Below are 23770 nucleotides of genomic sequence, written 5' to 3' on the forward strand. Positions count from 1 at the left end.
TGGGCGTGAGTCAGGGTGAGCCTGGACGTGCCAGAGATGCGAGGGAGACGCCTGTTCTTTGCCAGCATGCCCGTCCCGCGTGCTTTTCGTTGGCATGAGAAACCAGGCCATGCTGGCTTCCAAGGCTGATGTCTCCCCTGGGTTTTCTTCTCTGTCTGGGGAGAACCCCCAAATACAGAGGTTTCAGAAGAAGCATGCCATGCTCCCATCACGCAGCCAGCTCTCCTCTTGGCAGCAGGCCCAGAAAGAAAGCACTCAGGTCTGACCTTGGACCAGCACTGTCACCACGCTTAGTTCCTGTTTTGCAGCTTTGGCATCATATGCAAATACAAAAAAAAAATGGCCTCAGACAATATTTCTTTAATCACACTAATGATTCAGAATCACTTTAGGTAAAGGAGAGCAACATCAGAAGCAGAGCTTAAAGATGAGCTTGTATGACATAAAAGCTTGGAAAGAAAGACAACCAACTGTTCAGAACCAGACTTAAAAAATAAAATCCAGTGTTGGTGGGGAACATTTCCTCTTCAATCAGGTGATCAACTCCTGCTATGAAAGCCAAGTTCCCAAACTAAGATTGCCAACATCTGATAAGGTCTGTGGGTCAAATGCCTCATGTGGGACAGAAAGCAGCACCTTAAGTGAGGGACGATATCTTTTAAAGTTTGACCAGAATGGGGTCTCAGTCTTCTTTAAGCTCTGATTCCTCAGTTTTGCACATTTTAAAGTACTTTTCCTCATGAGAGGATAAAATACTCCCCTTAAGATTCACCATTTGTCTTGGAAAATTCAAGGTGCACCTGGCACATTTTGGTATGATGGTCAGGGTGCATCGGAGTGCACCAGCCCAAATTCTCTTTGGATTCCCCGTAATGACTAGGTCTGACTTCCCTGGAGAGACCTGCCTTACTTGCATGCTTGTTCTGGAGGGGTGAACCCACCCCAGAAAGTGTCTGGAAGGAAAAGCAGAGGGCCAGGCACTGCCCCATATGAGACAGCACCAGGGCTAACGGCAGACACTGACCTGTTAGCCACCCCACTGTAACAAGTCTGGGGTGCACGAATGAATGTGACCAGTGGGCTGTCACCCACAAGGTGCTCTCAACTAACAGAAGGACCGGCTTTCAGAGAGAGATTAAGCTGGGACCCTTGAAGTAGGAGCCAGGGTCCCTCGTCATTAGTCCAGGCTGCCTGCGTGCCTTCCAATGCCTTGGGAAGCAGGAAGGTAGGCTTTAAATGGCAGATGTGTCAGGAGGGAAACACATCCACTCCAGACCATTACCTGCTATGGCAGCAGCTGGAGCTGCTGTGTGTTCCTGACAAAAGTTCAGCGTCAGAGACGGTGGCTGAGTGGGCTTGCGGGACTCAATTCTACCTGCCAGGCAGTGGGGACTTTGCGGATACAACTCAGGTGAGTGAAGCCCGATTACAGGTTCACCCAAAATATTCACACAACTGGGAAAAACGAATCTGAATCCACTGGGTCCCAAATGTTGCTGCCCAGTTGCCCAGCCTTCCCTTTTACGCTATTCTCCAGGTTGAGGGAGAGAAACAAGTACACGCTAGGCGGAACTATTTGGGTCCGCATTCTCTAACTTATCTAGTCTTTGGGGGAGAACTGAGAAATTGGGAAAGTTAAATAAAATCAGTACTGTATTAGCACATACCACCAACTCCTTTCTAAATATAAAATGTTAAGAAAATGGGCTGACTTATAATAAAAGGTGTTATATCTTAGGAAGAGTGTTTACTTTAAAATTTTTACTTATAATTAAATCTTGCTTTAATTAGAAGTGAAACTTGCAGGTTAAAATACACTTAATGCATTTCCCAAACTTAAAAACTGAACCTTAGATTGCAGGCAATCAACCCAGTCAGGACTTGACTCCTACACACACATATGTATGCACATGTTCATGTAGACACACGTGTACTTTTTAACAAGAAACAGGCCCATGTCAAGTGTATTGTCAACACTCTTAATGTAAGACTCTTGCTTTTTAGGCTTAACTTCAGGGTTAATCATAAAGCAATTGGCTTATTTGCCCCCAAGCATAAACATGTGTTACTCCCATAAGAACAAGAACATTATTTCATGCTTAGAAAGCAGGCATAAGTATCAGTGTTCAAAACAGCCTAAGCAAAAATTTAGGCTTGGACAAATGTCAGGCTAAGCCTGTGGTCTATTTCACTGTTAGAAAGAACTTTTGATGGGAAAGAGTTAACCCCTGGGGCTAAGCATTCCTGCACTAGCATTCCTTCTTCCAGCGGTCTTGGGACTCAGGAATTCCACAAATAGGGGACACAGAGTGATTACTTCCTAGCTTCCTCTTTTCCCTCTCACACAGCCAGGTGGGAGCTGGACCCAATTGAGACCATGGATAAATCTGGTTTATCATTGTTTTTGGCATTTTAAATGACTTCTGGGTTCAGTACTAGTTTGGACTGGTTCACTGAGAAAAAGCACTGAGGTGGGCTTTGGAAGACCTGGGTTCTGGTCCTGGCATAGACGTCGCTCCGTGGCTGGTCAGGCTGTCTGACCCTGCTGAGGCTTCTCCCAGCTGTGACAGTGTCAGAGGGTGACGTGCAGTGTGACTCTGGGCAAGCTCTCGGACCCAGTTACTTAGATGTCACCAAGGGTGATCCAGCTACCCTGTGCACATCAGTGGGTCAAGGGCAAACATCAGAGGGAAAGGCATTATTAGCACGGTCATCATTTCAAGAAGACCAGTTCTGACTACAGTTCAGGAAGGACTGGTTCTTCTCTGGGCCTGGCCGGCTCCCAGCCTGTGTCCAGGCATGGCCGATCCCTCTGAACACGTGCCTTCCGCGGCCACTTTCTCTTCTCCCTCGGCCTGGGTGAGGTACTTTTGCCCAAGGAGTTTCCTAATTTTCATTTCACCAAAAGTCCTGGATGACAGGATGAACCCAGGCCTTAGTCACTCACTCCTGGTGGAAAGATAAGCCCTTAGCTGTTTGTTTATTTGTTTTCCTCCAAATAAGTACTTTTCTCCCATCAAGTTTTCATTTGGGTAAGAAAGGAAGTATCTTCCTCTTAAGCTGCCTGACTTAGGAGCTCTTAAACTTCTCAAAATCTTGTGAAAGAGGAGTTTGTTTTAATTGCCTGCAGCCTGATTCCATTTGGGCCAGGCCGACTTGGGGAATCCTGACTTTCCATCCATTTTGTCTCTCCAACCATGTCCGAAATCAATGCCCAGGAGAGCAATTAGCCCAGATCCCAGGGGCTGGGGCAGACTGAACAGGAGGCTTTGCTAGTGACACTGAACAGTGCTGGACAGCCACAGATTGCTAAGCTGTTGCACTTCCAGTGTCCAGGACACCCAAGAAAATCCTGATAGCCTCATTCCTCAAGATGACTTCACTCTCGGCCTCACTAGAAACGTGTCCCTTCTCTCTGGAAGCTGTTGTTTAAGTCTACACTCAGACGGTTGCTCTTGGGATGAGCACATCTACTGTAAAAATCACATACAGTCATGAGAGCCAGACCATACAGTAAGGACCAAGCATAAGCCAGGTATTAAACAAGGTGCTTTCTTACATTATTTAATACAAGTAATTCTCATATACTACCACTATTTTACAGAGAGGGAAACTGAGGCCTCGAGAAATTAAGGGACTTGCCCAGGCCCCATACCCAGTAAATGGTAAGGTTAGGATTCATTCCTGCTACCTGGCTTCAAGCCTGTGCTTTTTGCCATCACACCTGGGTACCTCCTCAGCATATTCTTAAAGTAGGGCACTACCTGGCGCTTCTGCAGCCGTCTGCAGCCCCTGCTTCGGCAGCCCCAAAGCTCTGCCTCACGTCACCCCCAGCTATTCAGTGCCAGAAGCCAAATGATGGTGCATGTCAGCTGCTCAGGGAACGGAAGAGGCTTTCTGGGCCTGGGAGAGTGTTTCTCAACAGTGGTTTAGGGACACCATATCAGAATGAGAACTCCTGAGTGTGGGAGAGTGTTTAAAAGTGCCTCTGTGTGCACCAGAGGCTCTAAGGCCATTTGCAGAAATGAGCATGTTTCTGACACAAAGATGTGGGGAACAGAGACCCATGCACAGGTATTGTGTGTGTATGATCCACAGAGGGCACGAAAATGGTCTTGCATTCCTCTTGGCCCTTCTGGCTGCACCCCTCTTGCAGCTGAAATCAAGTGCTAACCCAAGTCTCCAACAAAGCTGTACCTCATGGAGCAAATGAAGAAATGCTCCTGCTGAACCAGTTTCCAAACCAGAAGTGTGCCCATTTGCGAGCCGCATGATGCGCCCCGGCTGACTGCTAGCTGGTGTTTCTCTAGTTCACAACCCGGGGATGGGAGACCTTGGGAAGGTCGACCTTGGGGAGGTCAGGACAGCTGGAAGTGTGAAATGAATGCAGCCCTGCATAGCTGTCAAAGTATCAAGCTGTCTGCGGCGGCCGACTGACCATGCACACACACACTCGGCAGCACCCGGCTAGGCATTACCTACTTCACCACCGGTGTAGAAGTCAGTGTTTGTCGGGTGAACGACAGCATCACTGTCGATCGAGGCAATGTCAGCCTGTACAACTTGCAACTATAACAGGTAAACAAATGTATATCAACTGTGTTGGACCGAGACCCACGCACAGGCACAGTTACTAATGCCCCAGTGGTGGGGCCGGCCTACCTGGTCGATTCCAACATATGAGCCAAAGGGGCAATCAGTCCACGAAGGGTGCGCACGTGTGGGTGGGGGTGAGGAGAGGAGAGGAGGAGGGAGATCAGATGGGACATGTTTGAATTAAACACTTGAATGGCAAGTCCAAAAAAAGAGAAACACACACATGAGATCATTTCCAAAGGTTAAAAGAAATAACAAAACAACGAATGCCCCATTTGACTTTGCAAAACCCTGTAAAACTGGCACCCCACTGAGAAGGCTACTAAAACATGGCATCTCTTTTTAAAAAAAACGTGGACTCTCAGGCCAACCAAAACAACAAGTTTCTCCATTTTGCTGGCAGCACTCAACTTTCAGAGTTGGACTTTCACTCTTGCGACGTTCACCGCTCTGTCTACCTTCAAGGGGCATCTCTTGAAAATGGAGAGAACAGTAAAGGCATGCATAGAGGACTGCCTTTATTTTTCCCCCTCAAAGGGTCAAAATGTTTTGCCGAGCTTGCCTCTTATTCTAGTCCATCTTACTTTAGGTATTTTACATATAAAAGGTACTTTAGTTAGGATCCTTGCTTTTTCTAGCTTATGGTTTGTTTGTTTGTTTTTAAGAAAGTATGTGTATAGGCAGTTGGAAAACCAGTTCAAGCAGGACATTTTTGAGTCCCAGATGCCGTGTCTTCAGCCCACTGTTACACCCAGTTTGTGTGGGCTAGGCCTGGGTTCTGGAATGAGGACATCTGCCCTCTGAAGGGAGCTGAAGGTGGGGGCTAAAGGCACAGAAACATATGCAGGTTGGCACTAGGCGAGAGGCTGCCTTGGTGGGCATCTGCTCGCCCGCCGTCTCTAGCAAGGCTCACAGCTAGCAGGACAAGAACCTTTATTGCGCCCCTGAGCTGACAGTTCCTCTATGCACAGATGAAGCCACAGCGTGGGACACCTGAGGGGTACCTCTCAGCTTGCCCTGAACTGCCCTGCCCACCCTCCTGAGCAGGGAGACACCACGGCTCTGGGTAGAGTTTTCCTCTGTAGCAACTTGCTCAGGAAGATACTGCCCTTCTGTTTAATATCATCCTCTAGCCAAATAATCCATGAAGGTGGCACTCAGTCATATACTGTTTTCAGTTGTGGAAAAAATTGAGGAAGGGACAGTAGGTGGCAAATTTGGGGAAAATCAATTTGCTGGTGGGCTAAAGACAGCTTGATGACATTCTGATGCAGTTTAGTTATCTCCCTTTTTATGTGCTTTCTTTGAGTGTCATCTGTCATTAAGGCTTAAATGGAGAAACTATCATTTTGTAGTTTCCTGAGATTTTTCAGTTCTAAAAAAAAAACACATTTTAAATAATCCCTCCCAAGTAACCAGCAATCAGTGTGATCATTATGGAAGAGAATTTAGATGGTGATATATTCACAATCAGGGAGAAGCGGCCAATCACACTTAATGCACCATCATCAGGTTGTTTTCATTTGGAATGGCTTGGAGTAAGTAGACATCCAACGTCTACACTCGAATGTTAGTCTTGGATTGGGGAATTGGCTTGACTATCTTAAATTTGAGAAGATGAAAGACCTAAATTCTGGGTTCCATAACTTTTCATCTGACAGCTGGTGGTGCCAAACCCCATCCCCAATTACCTAGGTCATCTTTAAGGTCAATGTCAGCATTGGTAGGATTGATTATGGCCTCCACCTCAAAGCCGGCTAAATTACTGATTTCACTGTGAATAAGGTTCAGCTGAAAAGAAAAGCATGAGGTGGGAAATAACAGGACAGCCGGGAAGTCACAGAGAAGGGAGCCTTGGGATATAGGTGAGGGGCAGCGGGCAATCCAAGTGCTCTGGGCACAAAGGGGAATAGAGAGTCGCTGGCTAAAACAAATCCATCTCCAGTAAAAGACAAGTGTTGCTCTGGATGCCGCAAGGAAATAAGCTAGGCTGAGGGTCCAGCACCTGCTGCGCGATGCTTGGGGCACAAGGGAGGCCTAGGCCACGTGGGGCTGGTAGATCCAGTTCCCTTTAAAAGAACTTGTGAGCTGGGGGCCAAAGTAAAGCAGCTTTGAGGACCCAGAATCAGGGTACTCATTGCTGGGCTGGGGGTCGGGGTCGGGTGTGTGTGACCATGCTCTTCTTTGGGCACTAGGGCGGTGCACAAGTCCTAGCTGCCTTGGGCAAACCCCTACTGGCTCTGCCATTCTCCTCCGAAGGCTGTCCCCGTCCCCGTGACCACTGGCTGGCTGGCTCCCTTGCCTGCTCGGCAGTCTGTTGCTCAGTAACATCTGATGGTACTGCCTATTACTCACGTAGTGCTGAAGTTCTGGTGAAACCCAAAAAGAGAAGCAGCACTTCTATAGCAAGACAATGTATCTTTTAAACTGCTCTCAGTTTGTTAGTGCGAGTACTCTGAGGTCCAATGGGTTGAGCACTTTTCTGGAGTGAGTTTTAGGAGTACACAACCAATAGGCCCTTTCTGAAGAGACACTGAATGCCCCCTCCCCACTGTTACTCGGTTGCCACAGCAACCCTGGGTATGCGAGGAGCCCTGAGGGCTAGCTCAAGCTCTGGGAGGCGGGGGGCGGGGGGGGGCATGGGGAAATAGCTGGCCCACGACTACTGCCCAGGTCCACCACTGCCTCCTTCCTGTTCTTATGTACAGTGCCTGCAGCAAAGCTCTTGCTCATCTTTGTCTCTCAGTGAAGATGCTCATTCTTCAGGGATATGAATTCCTAACAGCTACAGCCAAGGGCAATCCTAAGCAGCCTCCAGAGATGCTGGTGCCCAGGACCAACTGTGATCCAGGCTGGAAGTGTTGGCACAGCCCACAGGGGCCTGCAGGGCAGGGGCCTTGCCCAGGGGCTCACTCTGAGGAGAGGCCCCATGCAGATGCTGGACAGAGAGGTTCCTGGCCTCTGAGATACAAGTCATTGAAGTTCTGGGGCCAAACACTTTATTGAAAACAAAAAACTCAACACTCTGTAAGTATCAGAAATATAAATCCACATTTCTGATTCCTGAAAGCCATTTGTAGATTCTCAAAAAAGGGACCTGCTTAGACTAAAAGTCATCCTTTGTGTTAGAGTGATTGTGGAAATGAATCTGGTCATGTTTAGTTAGGACTCCAAGAGAGTTTTCTCCGCCTGCACTTTCTGGGCTGTGGTTCCTAGCACTGCAGGGCAATTTAGGGGCCACCCACATCCCTGAAGCTTAAGGAAGTCCACTGGGGGTGAAGTGCAGGAGCCTGGTGACAGGACAGAGGTGGAGAAGAGAGACAGCATCAGGGCCAAGGAGCAAACTGGGGCACTCAGGGAGAAGGGGTGTGGCTGGGCACAGCCTGGGGGGTCTCAGGATAAGGCAAATGTTCAGTATAGTTCTGACAAGGTAAAGGGCTTGGTTATGATATCATGTGACTTCAAACAAAGCTGTTTATAAAAACTCAAATTAAGCCAATAGTCTCTGCCCCCTCCCCACCAACCCTCCAAAATAACTTCCTACTATGTGAAGTGGCAGGAGGTTGTTAGGGGAGAAAAGAAAAGGAGAAAAAGGGAAAAACATTTCACTTCTGGTATGGCTGTGCATACTTTCAAGACATCTATGAGAATTCTTTTTTGTTCAAAACCATATACGCTTAAATCCTTAAGATTTACACTTTTTTCCAGTTGTGGAGATAATTCTGGATTTCTATTCAGAAATGCCTCATTGGAAAATCAGCTATTTCCATAGGCTCTGATTCAGCTCAGCCAGGAAGACCCCAGAGCTGTCTGACTCTGTCTGGGGACCGGGCTCTGGGGAAACTGAGGGGCTACAGGGCTTTGCTGAGGCAAGGGAGTGGCTGCAAAGAGAACTCAAGTTCCTTGGAAAAGTCCCAGCTGCCTCTGGACTCATCACTTTCCTTGTGACCATAGTGGGGCTTGGCTCTTGGAAGCACCGAGAACCCCCAGCAAACCAAGTGCTGTTTCACTCTCGCTCACATTTGCGTGTTGACTTTCAAACTATGCTCTGCTGTGCACCAGGCTCAGCATGTCTTCAGCGTCAGGGGCTGAGCCACAAAACACTTTTTGCTGCTATGAAGTGTATACATTATATACTTTAAAAAAATCCTCTGGACTATAAATTGTGTGGTCATGTGTGTGTGTGTGTGGTTGAGAGAGAATGTGGAGGGGAGGGGACAAATTGCTTCAGGCACTTTGGAAAGACAAATGGTAATCAACTTGGCTTGGGCAGCCTGGACCAGTGGGCAGAAGCCAGTGGTGAAATGTTCCTGAACAAAGCAGCTCTCCTGGACAGGAGAAGAAAACCCATGAGCACAGGGTGTAAATGGGCCATGTAGTCACATGCTCGAAAAGATCCTGCTATCCAGTGGACACACACGAATAGGGGTGGTAGGGCCAGGACGGATGCCCAATCCTCGGAGGTTCCAGGGCACCCCCCACCCAGGGTCCAATCCAACTGGGTCTCCTTGCCAAAGGGGCATGGAGTGGTCTGAAACACAGGCAGAGCAGGGGTACGTGTAGGTGTAGCCTGGGAAGTCAGATCTCTGGGGAACTGTAAAATTCCCTAGTCTAAGTTTCCAGGAGGGAAGAGGGTCATTAATGGTTTTGGAACTTGAATGAGGTGACTGCTTCTTTGTCCCATCATTGGGAAGATGGAAAACTAAGTTTTAAAGCACAGCATGGGGAATTCAGAATATTTGTGAAGACTGTTGGCTGTAGTAGAGAGTGACAAAGGGTTTTGCCAGTTATAGAGCAGAAGGGGGTCATACGTGGCTATGGAGCTGGGAGAAGGGGGCTCAGCCCAGTGTGTTTCAAGATCCCTTCCACCACTGGGACCAGATTCCCCACCTCAGCTGGCTCTGCCATAGCCAGCCTCTGATGTCTACAGTGCCCAGGTCTTCCCCGTAGTGGTTGTGCCCACGTTCCCTCCTCATGATGTGACTTCATCTGAGTGGAAGCTCCTCAAAGGCAGACAGTGGGTGCCTCCCACACGAGTGCCATGCAATGCCTACAACAGTGCTCAGGTTTCTGTCGGCACACAAATGGAGCTGGAATGAGCACCACACATCTTGCCATAACTGAGATGAAGCCCTTTCCTTAAAGCAGGGCTAATGGGATTGCCAGAGCTCCAGAACCGGGCTCTAGGCCTGGCTTGGAAAGCTGAGGCGGCTCAGAGCCAAACTGGCCATCCCTGAAGGAAGGCTGGCACCCACTGCGTAAGGCAGGTCAGGAAGGAGGTGGCCTGCTGGTAGGGAAGGAGCCTGTGGCAGGCAGCATCAGGGCTGCCTTGACATGACCTACTTGGCTACAGGAAATAGTACCATCTTTTTTTTTTTACTTTACATATGATCAGAAATAGAATTTTAGGACATTAAAGTGATCCTTAAAGATTATCTGAATGATATGTTGAGTTTAGCTTATAACTGTCAAATGGTGGTGCCTCTTCACCCCCTTACAACAGACAAGGAAGGATGAAGATTGGCCAGTCTTACTTCCCTGTGCTAGCCGCATGAAATGCACTTCTTTTCCTATCCCTAAAGTCCACTTTAATGGAGGAGGATGCAAAGGATAATGTCCTCCATAGAACTGTCCTAATTCCCCACAGACAGCCGTGTTTTCTCTGTAGCTCACTCTGGGCCCTCTCCTGCCCTTGTTTATGGGATGCAGGGGCTCCCTTATCTGTGCTATGCTGCCCACCCGGCATGCATCCCCAGCCTGAAGTCCCTCAGAGGCCTCAGGCCTGGTGTAGTATCTGGATGGACTTCAGGCTAGAATGTGTCACACAAAGATAAGGACACATGTGGCACTGTCAAGGACCAGGAGCCAAGTGACCCCTTGTCGTAGCTTTGCCAGTTTTCCTAAAGTGTCTTAGAAGCCAATCGCCAGCATAGTACAGGTGGGTGACAGTCTTGCCCTCCCCACTGCTGCCTCAAGGGCTCCCTCCCTCCAAGTTTTCCAGCCCCTGGGAGTAGGACATCTGGACCTGAGAAAGAAACCCTGTGGTAGGCTGCCCTGGTCTTCAGAGACGTTCAGGGCTGCGGTGGCAATCCTGATGCTCTGGGAGGCATGTGCCCACCCATGCGCTCCCCACACTGCCTGTAATCCTGGCCCTACCAAGGAAGCCTGAGCCACCCACTGCTACCGACACAGAGTTATAGAAATACACAGGAACGGGTTTTGGAAATAAAACCATCAGGTTTTAAAATCTCTGAGAAGGCTGCAAATCTCCTTTGAACCATGGAGCAAAAACATTTGGTTGATTCAGATCTAGAGCACTATTTTCTTTTTAAAAGCAGTACAATGTGTATAGAATGGGGTAAAATCATAGAGTAATGAGGGCAATTCCTCCTGAGACTTCAGTATGTGAAATACATCATCAACAATTTGATCTCAGGATCCGAAGCCCTGGGCCAGCCTCTCCTGTGAGTAGCATAGCGACGGTGCTTCCAGTGTTGTAGCAAGAATGGTGTCACCTTTCTCCACCTCAGCTGGCTTGTAATATCCAAGCACTGGTTTCACTCCACAGATGGAAAAATTAGATTCACAGAACACAGGGTACCATACAGTCATCACTCTAAAGTACCCTTTTTGAAGCACTGCCTAAAATCCAAGTAAGAATTAAGGCCTGTAATAATGACATTTTTAAATGTGCTTTGTATAAAAATCCGTGTGTCAGTTTTGTAACTCCTGCCCCTTTTGCACTATCTGCCATGAATTCCACCCGACAGTCATAGCCAATAAAGGACCAGAAAGTACTGCTTCAGAATAATGTTCTGAACTATAAACGCCCTGTCCCTCTTATGCTGTAGGGGCACAGGGTTCCTGAGAGGCCTGCTACATGCTAGTTTCTAACAGTGGTGCTCAGGCTGACTTGGCATGCCACTTTATTTTGTGACACCACATTTGGGTATATGCAATTTCCTCTGCTAAAGGGCACCTGTGGTGCTGAACTTGGGGTACCCTGTCCTGGATGTATGAGTCGTGGGTCATTAAGCTGGAAGCACATTTAACATGAAGGACTTGGTGTTTTGCTCTCACCACTAACACTTAACTGCACGATAGGGAAACGGCAGGAGGTCGTCTGTCTGGGTCTGCACTCAGCCCCTTCTCTAACTCTTGATCATTTTACACTGGGTTCCAGCTCAACCACTCCTTTCAGATTCTCCTTCCAAAAGTCAAGATGTCAAACAGGCTCATTAGTTTCATTGTCAAACTTCTCCCATCTTCCTTTCTTAAATAACACTAGATGACATGCCTGTAAATTACTATAGAGTAGCAATACTTCTCTCTAGCATTTTGGACTGCCCCCTCCTCAACCCTGACCAGGTACAGTCAGTATTAGCTGGATTTGTCCTTTCTGGTACTTTTTGTCTGTGGCCTTGGTCCTGAGGCCTGCGATCAGATGTCCCCAAGGCAGTAGAGAGGATTGCACTGCTTGGTTACAGAGAGCCCAGCAAGGTCTGTAGCCTTTGCCGCTTCCCTGCCAGGGCGCACATGCAGCAATGCCCACTCAAGGCTGCAGCTCCAAGATCATGAAGGGCATCTCCATTTGCACATGGACATTTGTAAGGCTGAGGGCTCCTCTCTGGGAAGTATTTAGTATTTCAATACTGGGAGTACTGGAAATATTTGAGTATGTGAGGAGTTCAGATCTGAGGTTGGCTTTGGGATAGCCAGCAGGAGGTGGCAAGAACACAGGGAAAGAGAGGCCAGGGTCAGGGCCCCCAAGGGCGGGATGGGGGAAGGAGTGGGAGCCAGGGTGGCCCCAGGGGCTAAACTGTTCTACCTGCTTTATGGGCTTCCAAGCCCTGGCTAATCATCTACATTAGGGACCGAAAGCATACTGGAGCTAGTCCTAAATAGCAGGGGTTTTCACACTTGAGTTCACACCGGAGCAATTTGGATGACAGGTCACATTAACTTTCAGTATATTACCCAAAGGACATGTTAAGGGGTGCGAACGTAGACCCAGGTGGTTGCCTTCACTGCTGAGTTGAAATTTTTTTAATTAGTGAAAAATATTTTCAACAAAAACTTTCAAAGCCCCAGACACCTTAAGATGACAGCTAGTGCTGCTTATTTTTTCCCTTGAAAAATGCATACAAAATACAGATAATGGTTATAAAATGTAAACTGTAATGGTTATTTGCTGGAACACAGAGTCTGCCACGGGAACTGCGTCATGAGAGCCTGAGCACAGGCTGGAAGAGGGCACAGGGGAGACGGAGCGCCCACCATGGCGTGGGCAGGCCTGGGTCACTGAGATGCAAAAGAAAACTGATGGTGAGATCTTAAAAATGATGCAGCTTCAGATCCAAATTGTTAAGCACACTCAAACTTAAACACAATTTACATGAAAGGTCAAATTTGCGACCTTTATTTATTTATTTTTAATGTAGGATAAAAAAATTAAGTTTAATTCCCCTCTCTCTCCACCCCTTTGTCTGGTGCTACCAGAGGAGTATTAATTAACTCTCATTCTCAGGTCTTAAAAGCCTTTGCATCATTTTTATTTTCAACAAAAGTAAATAATCTTTTACAAAACCATGGCGTCCTGGCAAAGCTGCATCACTGGGGCGGCTGAAAATATACTGCCCGTGGTTAAAACCAAGGACTGGTTGGAGGAGTCATCAGGTGGCTTGGTCACGTGCCTCTAGGAACAATCCTGCCTCCCGGGTCAGGGCTCTGTGTTCAGGGCCTACAAGGAACAACGCGTGGGCTGCCTGCTAGGCTGCTCCGTTTCCAGGACCCAATTTTGTCTTCTGGCTGTTTTTCTGGGCAGTGCTGTACCATGACCAGGTTATCCCACAAAAGCAGCTCTTTGCGCAGACTAACCTGGGGTGTCCTGACCGCCCAACAGGAACGGCTTTCCCTCTTCACCAACCTCCCCTCTCCCCTCACACGCCTGCCATGACTCTCCATGAGGCCCCTTCTGAAGCCCCTGCCGCCCACTCTCTGCACCCACACCCACGAGGTCAAAGTGGCCTCTGGGAGTCCCCAGGCCTCCCTGCTGGTGGCAGTGGCCTGTACCCATCTGTCCCAGGGCCCACAAGCAGACCGAGGCTGCACGTCTGCCTACCTTCTGGCCAAGGAATAGGCTCTTGGTGGACAGCACTGTGAAGCCATCGGCCGGCGTGCCCTCGGTCGTGCTGTCTGCGCTGGCTGCCTTGCTGACTTCTCCCTGCTTCTTCTTATACAAATACAAGAGTCAGTATGAGGCCCACACAGGTGCAGACAACATGAATCTGCACTTTTCTAACAGGGAGGCAGCTTACAGGCTTTCCCCATAATATTCAAGAGGAAACAGGAAACTAATTCACAACCAGTTCTTATCATTTCTCAGAGTGGGGGATGCAGGCTTATTTTGAAGTCCAAGAGTTCTATGAAGATTGTTAAATCCTATTTTTATCACTTTATAATCTAAGAAAAAAAAAGCTACTTAAAGGCAAAGTTTTATAGTGATAATTTAGAACAGAAACATTTTCATAAGTTTAGACCAAGTGAGTACTCTTAAGTGAGGGTCTTCACTTTCTAGATGTCTATACCATTCAAGTCAGAGGTGGGAAAAACAAAGTAAGTCACTAGTTCTCAAAGAGCCAAAAAAGCAGACAAGGACCATAGCCCTCCAACCCTCCCCAGCCCTGTAAGGCCCTCCCAGCCTCCTTCATTACAAGCAGCCATGCAGAGGGATCCATATGGTGGCTGTTGGCAGCCCATCTGTCCCCCTGGGGACCTCCACACTCCACAGTGGGCATGGATCTCAGTATTCCTGGGCCTCTTCCCAGGATCACTCACACTGAGGGATGTGTACCCTGGGGTTCCTAAGAGCCTTGCAAAGGGATGTTGTATAGAGAAGTTTAACGAATTCCCAGATCCTCAACTTCCTCATGTCCTCTTTCCTAAAAATTGATCTGCCCTGAGTGGCCTACTCCTGTGATCCAGGTTTCATGCTGGGTCTCACTGTACAGCCGCCCTCCTCCGCTCCCCAGAGTGAATGTTTGTGTGGTTCGCCACCTTGGGAGCAGGGTGCACATCTTTCCAAGTCTCCTGTGTATTTTTGTTAACGATGAGGTCTGTATTAGACATAGCTGTTTTGGCTCATTTGGGGATTTTCTGTATTCAGATATATTGCAGAGTAAGGACAGTGGAAACAATGGCTATTTTTGCTTAGATTCCTCACCTTTTCCCTTCCCTCAGTTATTATTGGAAGTACATCCCTCCTGAGGACAGGTCTGGTGGGAGCAAATCAAGAAAGTGGGGGGGCGGGGATCACAGATGACCGTGCCTTCCTGCAGGACACAGATAGACAGTGAACTCAGGACAAGGCCTATGCCTGGTGCCTTTGCTCATTTAGGACTGAAATGCATTAACATATTAACTTTTTACACATGTTGAAAAATAAGGTCTAATTTTGCTGAATGCATTTAACAAAAAGGACTACTTTGACATTTAAAGTTATATGGCTAAATAATCTGGAACATTTTCCATAAATTAAATGAATGAAATCTGAAGCTCCAAAGTTTTTTCATAAATAAGTCAAAAAGCATTTTATCAAGAAATATGGTATTAGCAAAAATATATTAAAATTATCATTATTTTAGTTTTCCTAATACTTTGAGTATATCAGATCTGACAAGTGAAAGAGAAACAGGTATAAGCAACAATTACACAGTAAGTCTTAGGAAAGCCTTTTTTGATATACTTTCCAGGCAGGAAACAAGAAAGGGAAAGGCTGGGTGACAAAACCCTTTCGCAGGTCAGATGTTTTTAATTCTGTGCTTTCAACGAAATGGAAGAAATACCAAATTGAGTTAACAGCTGAGAGATCATTAAAGAGCAGATTGACTGAGTGTAGGTGACAGTAATGTACTGATGCGGGGTTCTTAGTGGTGATGAATATACCAGGGTCATGGAAGATGTTAACAAGAAACTGGATGAGAGACACTCAGAACCCTCTGTACTGTCTCTAACTTTCCTGTAAATCTAAAACAATTCTAAAATAAAACATTTATTAAAACAAACTGATGACAGATTACTATGTGATTGTTGGCATATAACTAGAGGAAAAAACTCAGAGGATTGAGTGAGATTGTTATAACAAAATCCTTTCTATTACCACTTAATTATTTTTGTGAACAAGACTTTCCAGGCACTTATACCTATAAATATAAAAATACAGCATGCTGAAACTTTTTTTAGCAATATCTAACATTCATCTTTGGATATTCAAGTTAACTGAAAACATTCTATCTCCATCCATCCCATTACAAGATACAGTTTCAAGAAAATTTTAGTTTTTAATAGTTATTAAAATTTGTAAAGTACTGGTCATTTTGATCAATTGCATAGTATTAATACATGTGACTGTTATCCAATCCTGTAGAATCCATAAAATTTAAGTGCTTTTATGATCACAAGAACTTTTTTCAAAATAAATTTAATTTATGTATATTATGTTTGTTGCAGATATTGATCAAATAGTACAAGCATAAAAATGTGTTACACTGGGATAAAATTTTGTGGGGCAAATGAAAGGTAAATAATGGTTCAATGAGAAAAATAATATAAAACTTCCAACTATTAAAAAAGAGCCTGTGTATTTTTTTATATGATGATGGCATATGAAATAATCACAGTATTTAGATTTCTTCGGATTACTTAAATGAGTGATGAAAGTTCTCTTTTTAAATGTTAATATTTATTATATACCACAATTATACCCTTTGCAAACATTTAAATTTATTATAAAAAGTTTAGCTGTCAAATTTCAAATGTGTGAAATACAAAAATTTTCAAAATTGTTTTAGGAGGAACGCAAACAAAAAGTTTGAAAACCACTGCTTTACTCAGCAAACACCTTTGTAGGTGCTCAGCAAATGCTTGGGAATGGGATGCAGTTAATAAGTAGATAAGAATTTAGTGCTTCTGCCCAAGGACACTTGGAGTTTTAAGAGGTGAGAAGGCCCTGATAGAATGTCAGGCATCTGGGAACTGGAGCTGGATTTGTTGGGAGAAGGGAGCCCTGTGAGCACCCCTTTGTCCCTAATACAAGTCAACAGCCACCTATGCAGCCAGGTTATGAAGTTTAGCATGTTACCCTAATTAATACATTGATTTTCAGCAATGATTCATTTGCTTGTGGTCTCCTCCATCAAAGCTGTTGCCCCATATTGTAAATTGGTGCAGCCACTATGGAAAACAATATGGAGAGTCCTCAAAAAATTAAAAATAAAACTACCATATGATCCAGCAATTCACTGCTGGGAATATATCTGAAGGAAAGGAAAACACTATGTCAAATAGGTATCTGTACCCTCATGTTCAGAGCAGTATTATTTACAATAGCTGATACAGAAACAAACTAAGTGTCTATCAACAGATGAATGGATAAAGAAGATGTGGTATCTATAGATTTACAATGGAATATTATTAATCCATAAAAAAGAAATCCTGCCAGGAAGCCCAGAGAGTTCGAAATAAGGTGAACCTAAAGAAAGAAACCTAATACCAAGATATATTATAACTAAAATGTCTAAAGTTAAAGACAAGGGGAGAATCTTAAAAGTAGTGAGAGAAAACAACTTGTTACATAGAAGGGAACCCCCACAATACTATCAGCAGAAATTTCCAGGCCAGAATGGAGTGGCATGATATATTCAAAGTGCTGAAAGTAAAATAAAAAACTTCCAACCAAGAATATTCTACCTGGAAAAGTTGTTATTCAGAATTGAAGGAAGATAGTTTTCCATACAACCAAGAGCTTAAGGACTTCATTATCACTAAAACAGCATTACAAGAAATGTTAAAGGGACTTCTTTAAGCTGAAAAGAAAGGGCACTAAGTAGTAATAGGAAAACATGAGAGTATAAATATCACTGGTAAAGGTAAATACATAGTGAAGGTGGTGGATTAATCACTATGAAGCTAACATGAAAGTTAAAAGACAAAAGTAATACAAATAATTATAATAACTAGTTAAGAGATACACAAGATACAAAGATGTAACATCTGGCCTCAAAATAATAAGTGTGTATGTCAGGGGGAGGGGTAAAAATGTAGAGCTTTAGTAGAATGCATTCAAGTTTAATTTTTTTAATCAACTTAAAATAGACTGCTATAAATGTAAGCTGTTATATGTGAGTTTCATGGTAACCACAAAGCAAAAGCCTATTCTAGATACACAAAAGATAAATCTAAGCATACCACTAAAGTAAATCAAGTCACAAAGGGAGAGAGCAAGGGAAGAAAACAATGAACAGAGGAAGTAGGAAACAGAAGACAATTAACAAAATGGCAGTAAGTACATACCTATCAATAATTGTAAATAAATGTAAATGGACTAAACTCTCCACTCAGAAGACAGAATGGATAAATGAATGAAAATACAAGACACATCTATATGCTCCTACAAGAGACTTGTTTCAGATGTAAGAACACAAACAAACTTAAAGAATGGAAATAGATATTCCATGCAAATGGAAACCAAAAGAAAGCTGGGGTAGCTATACTTATATCAGACAAAATAGACTTTAAAACAAAGACTGTAGTAACAGGCAATGAAGGGCATTACATAATGATGAAGGGGTCAATCCAACAAAAGGAGGTAACACTTATAAATATTTATGCATCCCAAGTAGGAGCATATAAATATATAAAGCAAATATTAACAGATCTAAAGGGAGAAATAGATAGCAATAATAGTAGGAGACATTAATACCCCAATTTCATCAATGGATAGATCATCCAGACAGAAAATTATTAATAAATATTAGCCTTAAATGGCATATTTCACCACATGGACCTAACAAACATATTCAGAATATTCCATCCAGAAGCAATAGGATATACATTCCTCCCAAGTGCACATGGGACATTCTCCAGGTCAGATCATATTTTCTGCCACAAAACAAGTCTTAGTGAATTTAAAAAGACTGAAATTGTATCAAGCATCTTTTCCAACTATAATGGATTGAAACTAGAAATCAATTATCAGAAAATAACTAGAAAATTCACAAATATGTGGAGACTAAACAACAGAATACTTAATAACCAATGGGTCAAAGAAGAAAGCAAAAGAAAAATGAAAAAAAAAACAACCTTGAAACAAATGAAAATGGAAATACAACATACCAAAAGTTATGAAATGCAGCAAAAGCAGTTCTAAGAGGGAAGTTTATAACAATAAATGCCTACATCTAGAAATAAGAAAAATCCCAAACAACCTAACGTTATAATACCTGAAGGAATCAGCAGAACATTGAAGCCCAAAGTTAGCAGTAGGAAGAAAATTAACAAAGATCAGGGTAGAAATAAATGAAACAGAGACCAAAAGAAAAAAAAAGGACAATAGAAAAGATTAATGAGACTAAGAGCTGCTTCTTTGAAATGTTAAAACAAAATTGACCAACCTTTGGCTAGACACACCAAGGAAAAAGGATGCAAATAAATAAAATCAGAAATGAAAGAGATGTTACAACCGATACCACAGAAATGCAAAGGACCATAAGATACTATGAAAAATTATATGCCAATAAATTGGACAATCTAGAAGAAATGGATAAATTCCTAGGAACAATCTTCCAAGACTGACCCAGGGGAAAAATAAAACATCTGAACAGGCTGGTTAATAAAGAGATTCAATTTAATCAGGAATCAAAACCTCCCAACAAAGTCCAGGACCAGATGGTTTCACTGGTAATTCTACCAAACATATAAAGAAGAATGAATACTAATCTTTACCTCTTCCAAAATACAGAAGAGGGAAGACCTCCTAATTCATTTTATGAAGCCAGCATTACCTTGATACCAAAAGCAGACACAAGAAAATTCTTGATATTCCTGATGAATACATACGCAAAAATCCTCAAAAAATATTACCTAAGCAAATTCAACAATTCTTTGAAAGGATCATACACCATCATCAAGTAGAATTTATTCCTGGGATTCAAGGATGGTTCCACATCTGCAAATCAATCAATGTGATTCACCACGTTAACAAATGAAGAATAAAAATCATATGATGATAAATAAGTCAGAAAAAGCATTTGACAAAATCAACATCCATGATTAAATCTCTCAACATAGTGGGTACATAGGGAATGTACCTCAACATAATAAAGGCTATATATGCCAAACCCACAGCTAACATCAGACTCAGTGGAGAAAAGCTAAAAGCTCCCTCTAAGATCAGAAACAAGACAAAGAGGCCCACTCTCACCACTTTTACTCAACACAGTACTGTAAGTCCTAGCCAGAACAAGAAGGCAAGAAAAAGAAATAACAGCCATCCAAATTGGTAAGGAAGAAGTAAAACTGTCACTATTTGACATGGTACTATATATGGAAAACCCTGAAGACTCCACCAAAAAACTATTAGAATAAACAAATTCAGTAAAGTTACAGGATACAAAATCAATATACAGAAATCTGTATTTCTATATAATAAATTATCAAAAAGAGAAATTAAGAATCCCACTTAAAATTTCACCTAAAAGAATAAAATATTTAGGAATAAATTCAACCAAGATGGTAAAAGACTTGTCCTCTGAAAAACTCTAAGATATTAATAAAAGAAATTGAAGAAGACATAAATAAATGGAAAGGTATTCCATGATCACGGATTCAAAGAATTAACAGTGTCCATACTACTCAGAGCAAGCTACAGATTCAATGCAAATCTTAGCAAAATTCCAAAGGCATTTTTCACAGAAATAAAACAGTTCTAAAATTTGTGGGGCAAAAGACCAGAAATAGCCAAAACAATCTTGAGAAAGAACAGTAATGCTCTTTGATTTCAAACTATATTTCAAAGCTATAGTAAATTAAAACAGTATGGTATAAAAACACACACAGACCAATGGAACAGAATGGAGAGCTCAGAAATAAACCCACATATATATGAGAAATTAATTTATGACAAAGAAGCCAAGAATACACAATAAGAAAAGAACAGTCTCTTCAGAAAATGGTGTTGGGAAAACTGGATATCCACATGCAAAATAATAAAACTGTATCACTATCTTATACTATATACAAAAATTAACTCAAAATGGGAGGATTCTGGGAAGAAGGCAGAATAGGAGGTCATTGTGATAACATACTTCTACATACACACCAAGGAAGCAACTATATCTAATACAACTTACTCTTGAAAATGACTTGAAGACTAGCAGAACCATCTACTCCTAATGAAAAAGCAGACCACACTGAGAAGGGTAAAGGGGCAGAGCATAACTGACTGCGATCCAAGTCCTTCTACCATCACAAACCGTAAGTGGAAGGGAGTGAAGAACAGAGAGAGGAGGAGACAGATGCTCAAGAACTCAGTACACCTAGCCCTGGGGGTCTGCTTTGGGAAGACAAGACACACAGCATTTAGCTTTGAAAATCAGTGGAACCAAATGCCAGGGAGAGGTGGAGGGGTGTGGAAGACCAAGTCTCTGCTTGTGAGAGCCAACAAAGAAACAGCAGATTTAAGATTTATTAACTTTGGGAAGTGTACTGGAGGGCTAGGAGTCTGAAGGAGCTCTCTCTAGCAGAGAAAGGGCTGGTGGATGGCACTTTTCTAGGCTTTCCTCAGCCTAGCTGTCCAGATGCTTATGGGAGACAGTTCTAAAACTCACCATCTACCCCACTTGCTCTGCCCTGGCATTCCCTGGTAGACTTGCTCCACTCAACATGTCTAGTCCAGCAGCAGTTGAATGTGCCATTGCTGACAGGCAGGCTGTGTTGGTGCTGCCCACCACATACTGGCAAGAGTAGACCAGTTGTTAAGCTGTACCAGTGAGTTGCACATTAAAGCAAAGCAGTAACTATGGGCCTTTGTTGGCAGCCAGGCTGGGGCTAGCCTAACCCTCAGTCCACCAACAGCAGTAATGGCTCAGCTATAATATGGGTGTGACACAGTCCACAGGAGGGACACCCCTAGAGTATCTGGCCTTGGTGGACAGGGGTTTCTCTACTTCTGGGCACCAAAGAATGCCACCACATAAAGCCATTACTTTCAAGACCAGGAGATATAGCTGATCTATCTGATACATAGAAACAAACACAGAGAACCAGACAAAATGAGGAGGCAGAGGAATATGTTCTAAACAAAAGAACAAGATAAAACACCAGAAAAAGTGCTAAATATAATGGAGATAAGCAATCAACCTGATAAAGAATTCAAAGTAGTGGTCACAAAGATACTCACTGGATTGGGGAAAAGAATACATGAACTCAGGGAGAACTTCAATAAAGAGATAGAAAATATAAAGGAGAATCAGTCACAGTTGAAGAATACAATAACTGAAATGAAAAATGCAAAAGGGAATGAATAGCAGATTAGAAGATGCAGAAGAATGGATCAGTGATCTAGAAAACAGAAAAGTAACCAAGCTGAGCACCAGAAAGAAAGATTTCTAAAAACCAAAAGATACTAAGCTATCTCTGTGACAACTTTAGATGAAACATTTGTATCATATGGGTCCCAGAAGGAGAAGAGAGAGAGAAAAGGGCAGAAAGCCTATTTGAAAAAACAACATCTGAAATCTTCCCCAACCTGGGGAAGGAAACAGATATCCAGGTTCTCAAAGCACAGAAAACTCCTACCAAGATGAACCCAAGCAGACTGACACCAACACACATGGTAATTAACATGGCAAAGATTCAAAATTAAGAGAATTTTAAAAGCAGCAAGAGAAAGGCCGACTATTACCTACAAAGGAGAGCCCACAAGGCTATTTGCAGATTTTTCAGCAGAAACTTTATAAGCCAAAAGGGAATGGCATGAAAATAACCAAAGATCTGTACTCTGAAAACTATAAAACTATACAGCAAATCCACAGCTAACATTGTACTCAGTGGAGAAAAACTGAAAGCTTTTCCTCTTAAGATCAGGAACAAGACAAGGATGCCCACTCTCACCACTTTTATTCAACACAATACTGGAAGTCCTAGCCACAGCAATCAGACAAGAAAAATAAATAATAGGCATCCAAACTAGTAAGGAAGAAGTAAAACTATCACTATTTGCAGATGACATTATACTATATATAGAAAACCCCAAAGACTCCACCAAAAAACTATTAGAATAAATAGATTGAGCAAAGTCTCAGGATAAAAACAACAACAATATACAGACATCTGTTGCATTCCTATACACTAATAACAAACTACCAGAAAGAGAAATCAGGAAAACAATTCCATTTACAATTACATCAAAAAGAATACAATACCTAGGAATAAATTTAACCAGAGAAGTGAAAGATCTGTACTCTGAATACTATAAGAAACTAATGAAAGACATTGATGATACAAAAAAATAGAAATCTATCCCATGCTCATGGATAGGAAGATAATTATTGTCAAAACGGCCACCCTGCCCAAAACAATTTACAGATTCAATGCAATCTCTATCAAAATACCAATGGCATTTTTCAATGAACTAGAACAAATAATCCTAAAATTTATATGGACCCACAAAAGAACCTCAAATAGTCAAAGCAATCTTGAGAAAGAAGAACAAAACTGGAGGTATCACACTCCCTAACTTCAAGCTATACTACAAAGCTACAGTGATTAAAATAGTATGACTGGCACAAGAACAGAGTCATAGATCAATGGAACAGAATAGAGAGCCCAGAAATAAACCCCAGCATATATGGTAAATTAATACATGACAAAGGAGGCAAGAATACACAATGGGGAAAAGACAGTCTCTTCAATAAATGGTGTTGGGAAAACTGGACAGCTACAATGCAAGATAATGAAATACCTTATACAAAAGTAAACTCAAAATTAAAGACCTACATATAAGGCACAAAACCATAAAATTCTTAGAGGAAAACACAGGTAAAACTCTTGAACATAAGCATGAGTAATTTTTTCTTGAATATGTCTCCCTAGGCAAGAAAAACAAAAGCAAATATAAACAATGGGACTATATCAAATTAAAAAACTTATGTGCAGCAGAGGACACCATCAACAAAATGAAAAGCAACCTATGGTATGGGAGAATATATTTGCAAATGATATATCCAGTAAGGGGCTAACATCCAAAATACATAAAGGACTCATACAACTCAACACCAAAAAATGAAATGACCCAATCAAAAAATAGGCAGTGGACCTGAACAGCCATTTTTCTGAA

General features: G+C 43.1%; 1 protein-coding gene across 13 annotated transcripts in view; it reads right to left on the reverse strand.

The window, feature by feature from the left end:
• The window catches only part of MACROH2A1 (macroH2A.1 histone), a 74266-nt gene that overhangs the window by 12436 nt on the left and 38060 nt on the right, over positions 1 to 23770 (reverse strand). For 2 of the 13 annotated variants that reach the window (XM_037015877.2, XM_073221635.1), the window contains exons 5-6: positions 13718 to 13828; positions 6288 to 6387 (exon numbers count right to left, since the gene is read on the reverse strand). In XM_037015877.2, the coding sequence (XP_036871772.2) occupies positions 6288 to 6387; positions 13718 to 13828 (211 nt within the window). Of the gene's footprint in view, positions 1 to 4478; positions 4570 to 4643; positions 4784 to 6287; positions 6388 to 12751; positions 12898 to 13004; positions 13337 to 13717; positions 13829 to 23770 lie in introns of those variants that run through there. The other 11 variants (XM_073221636.1, XM_037015879.2, XM_037015880.2 and 8 more) reach the window with 11 other exon arrangements.

This window comes from Manis javanica, chromosome 14 (genome assembly GCF_040802235.1).
Source record: "Manis javanica isolate MJ-LG chromosome 14, MJ_LKY, whole genome shotgun sequence".
Lineage (NCBI taxonomy): Eukaryota > Metazoa > Chordata > Mammalia > Pholidota > Manidae > Manis > Manis javanica.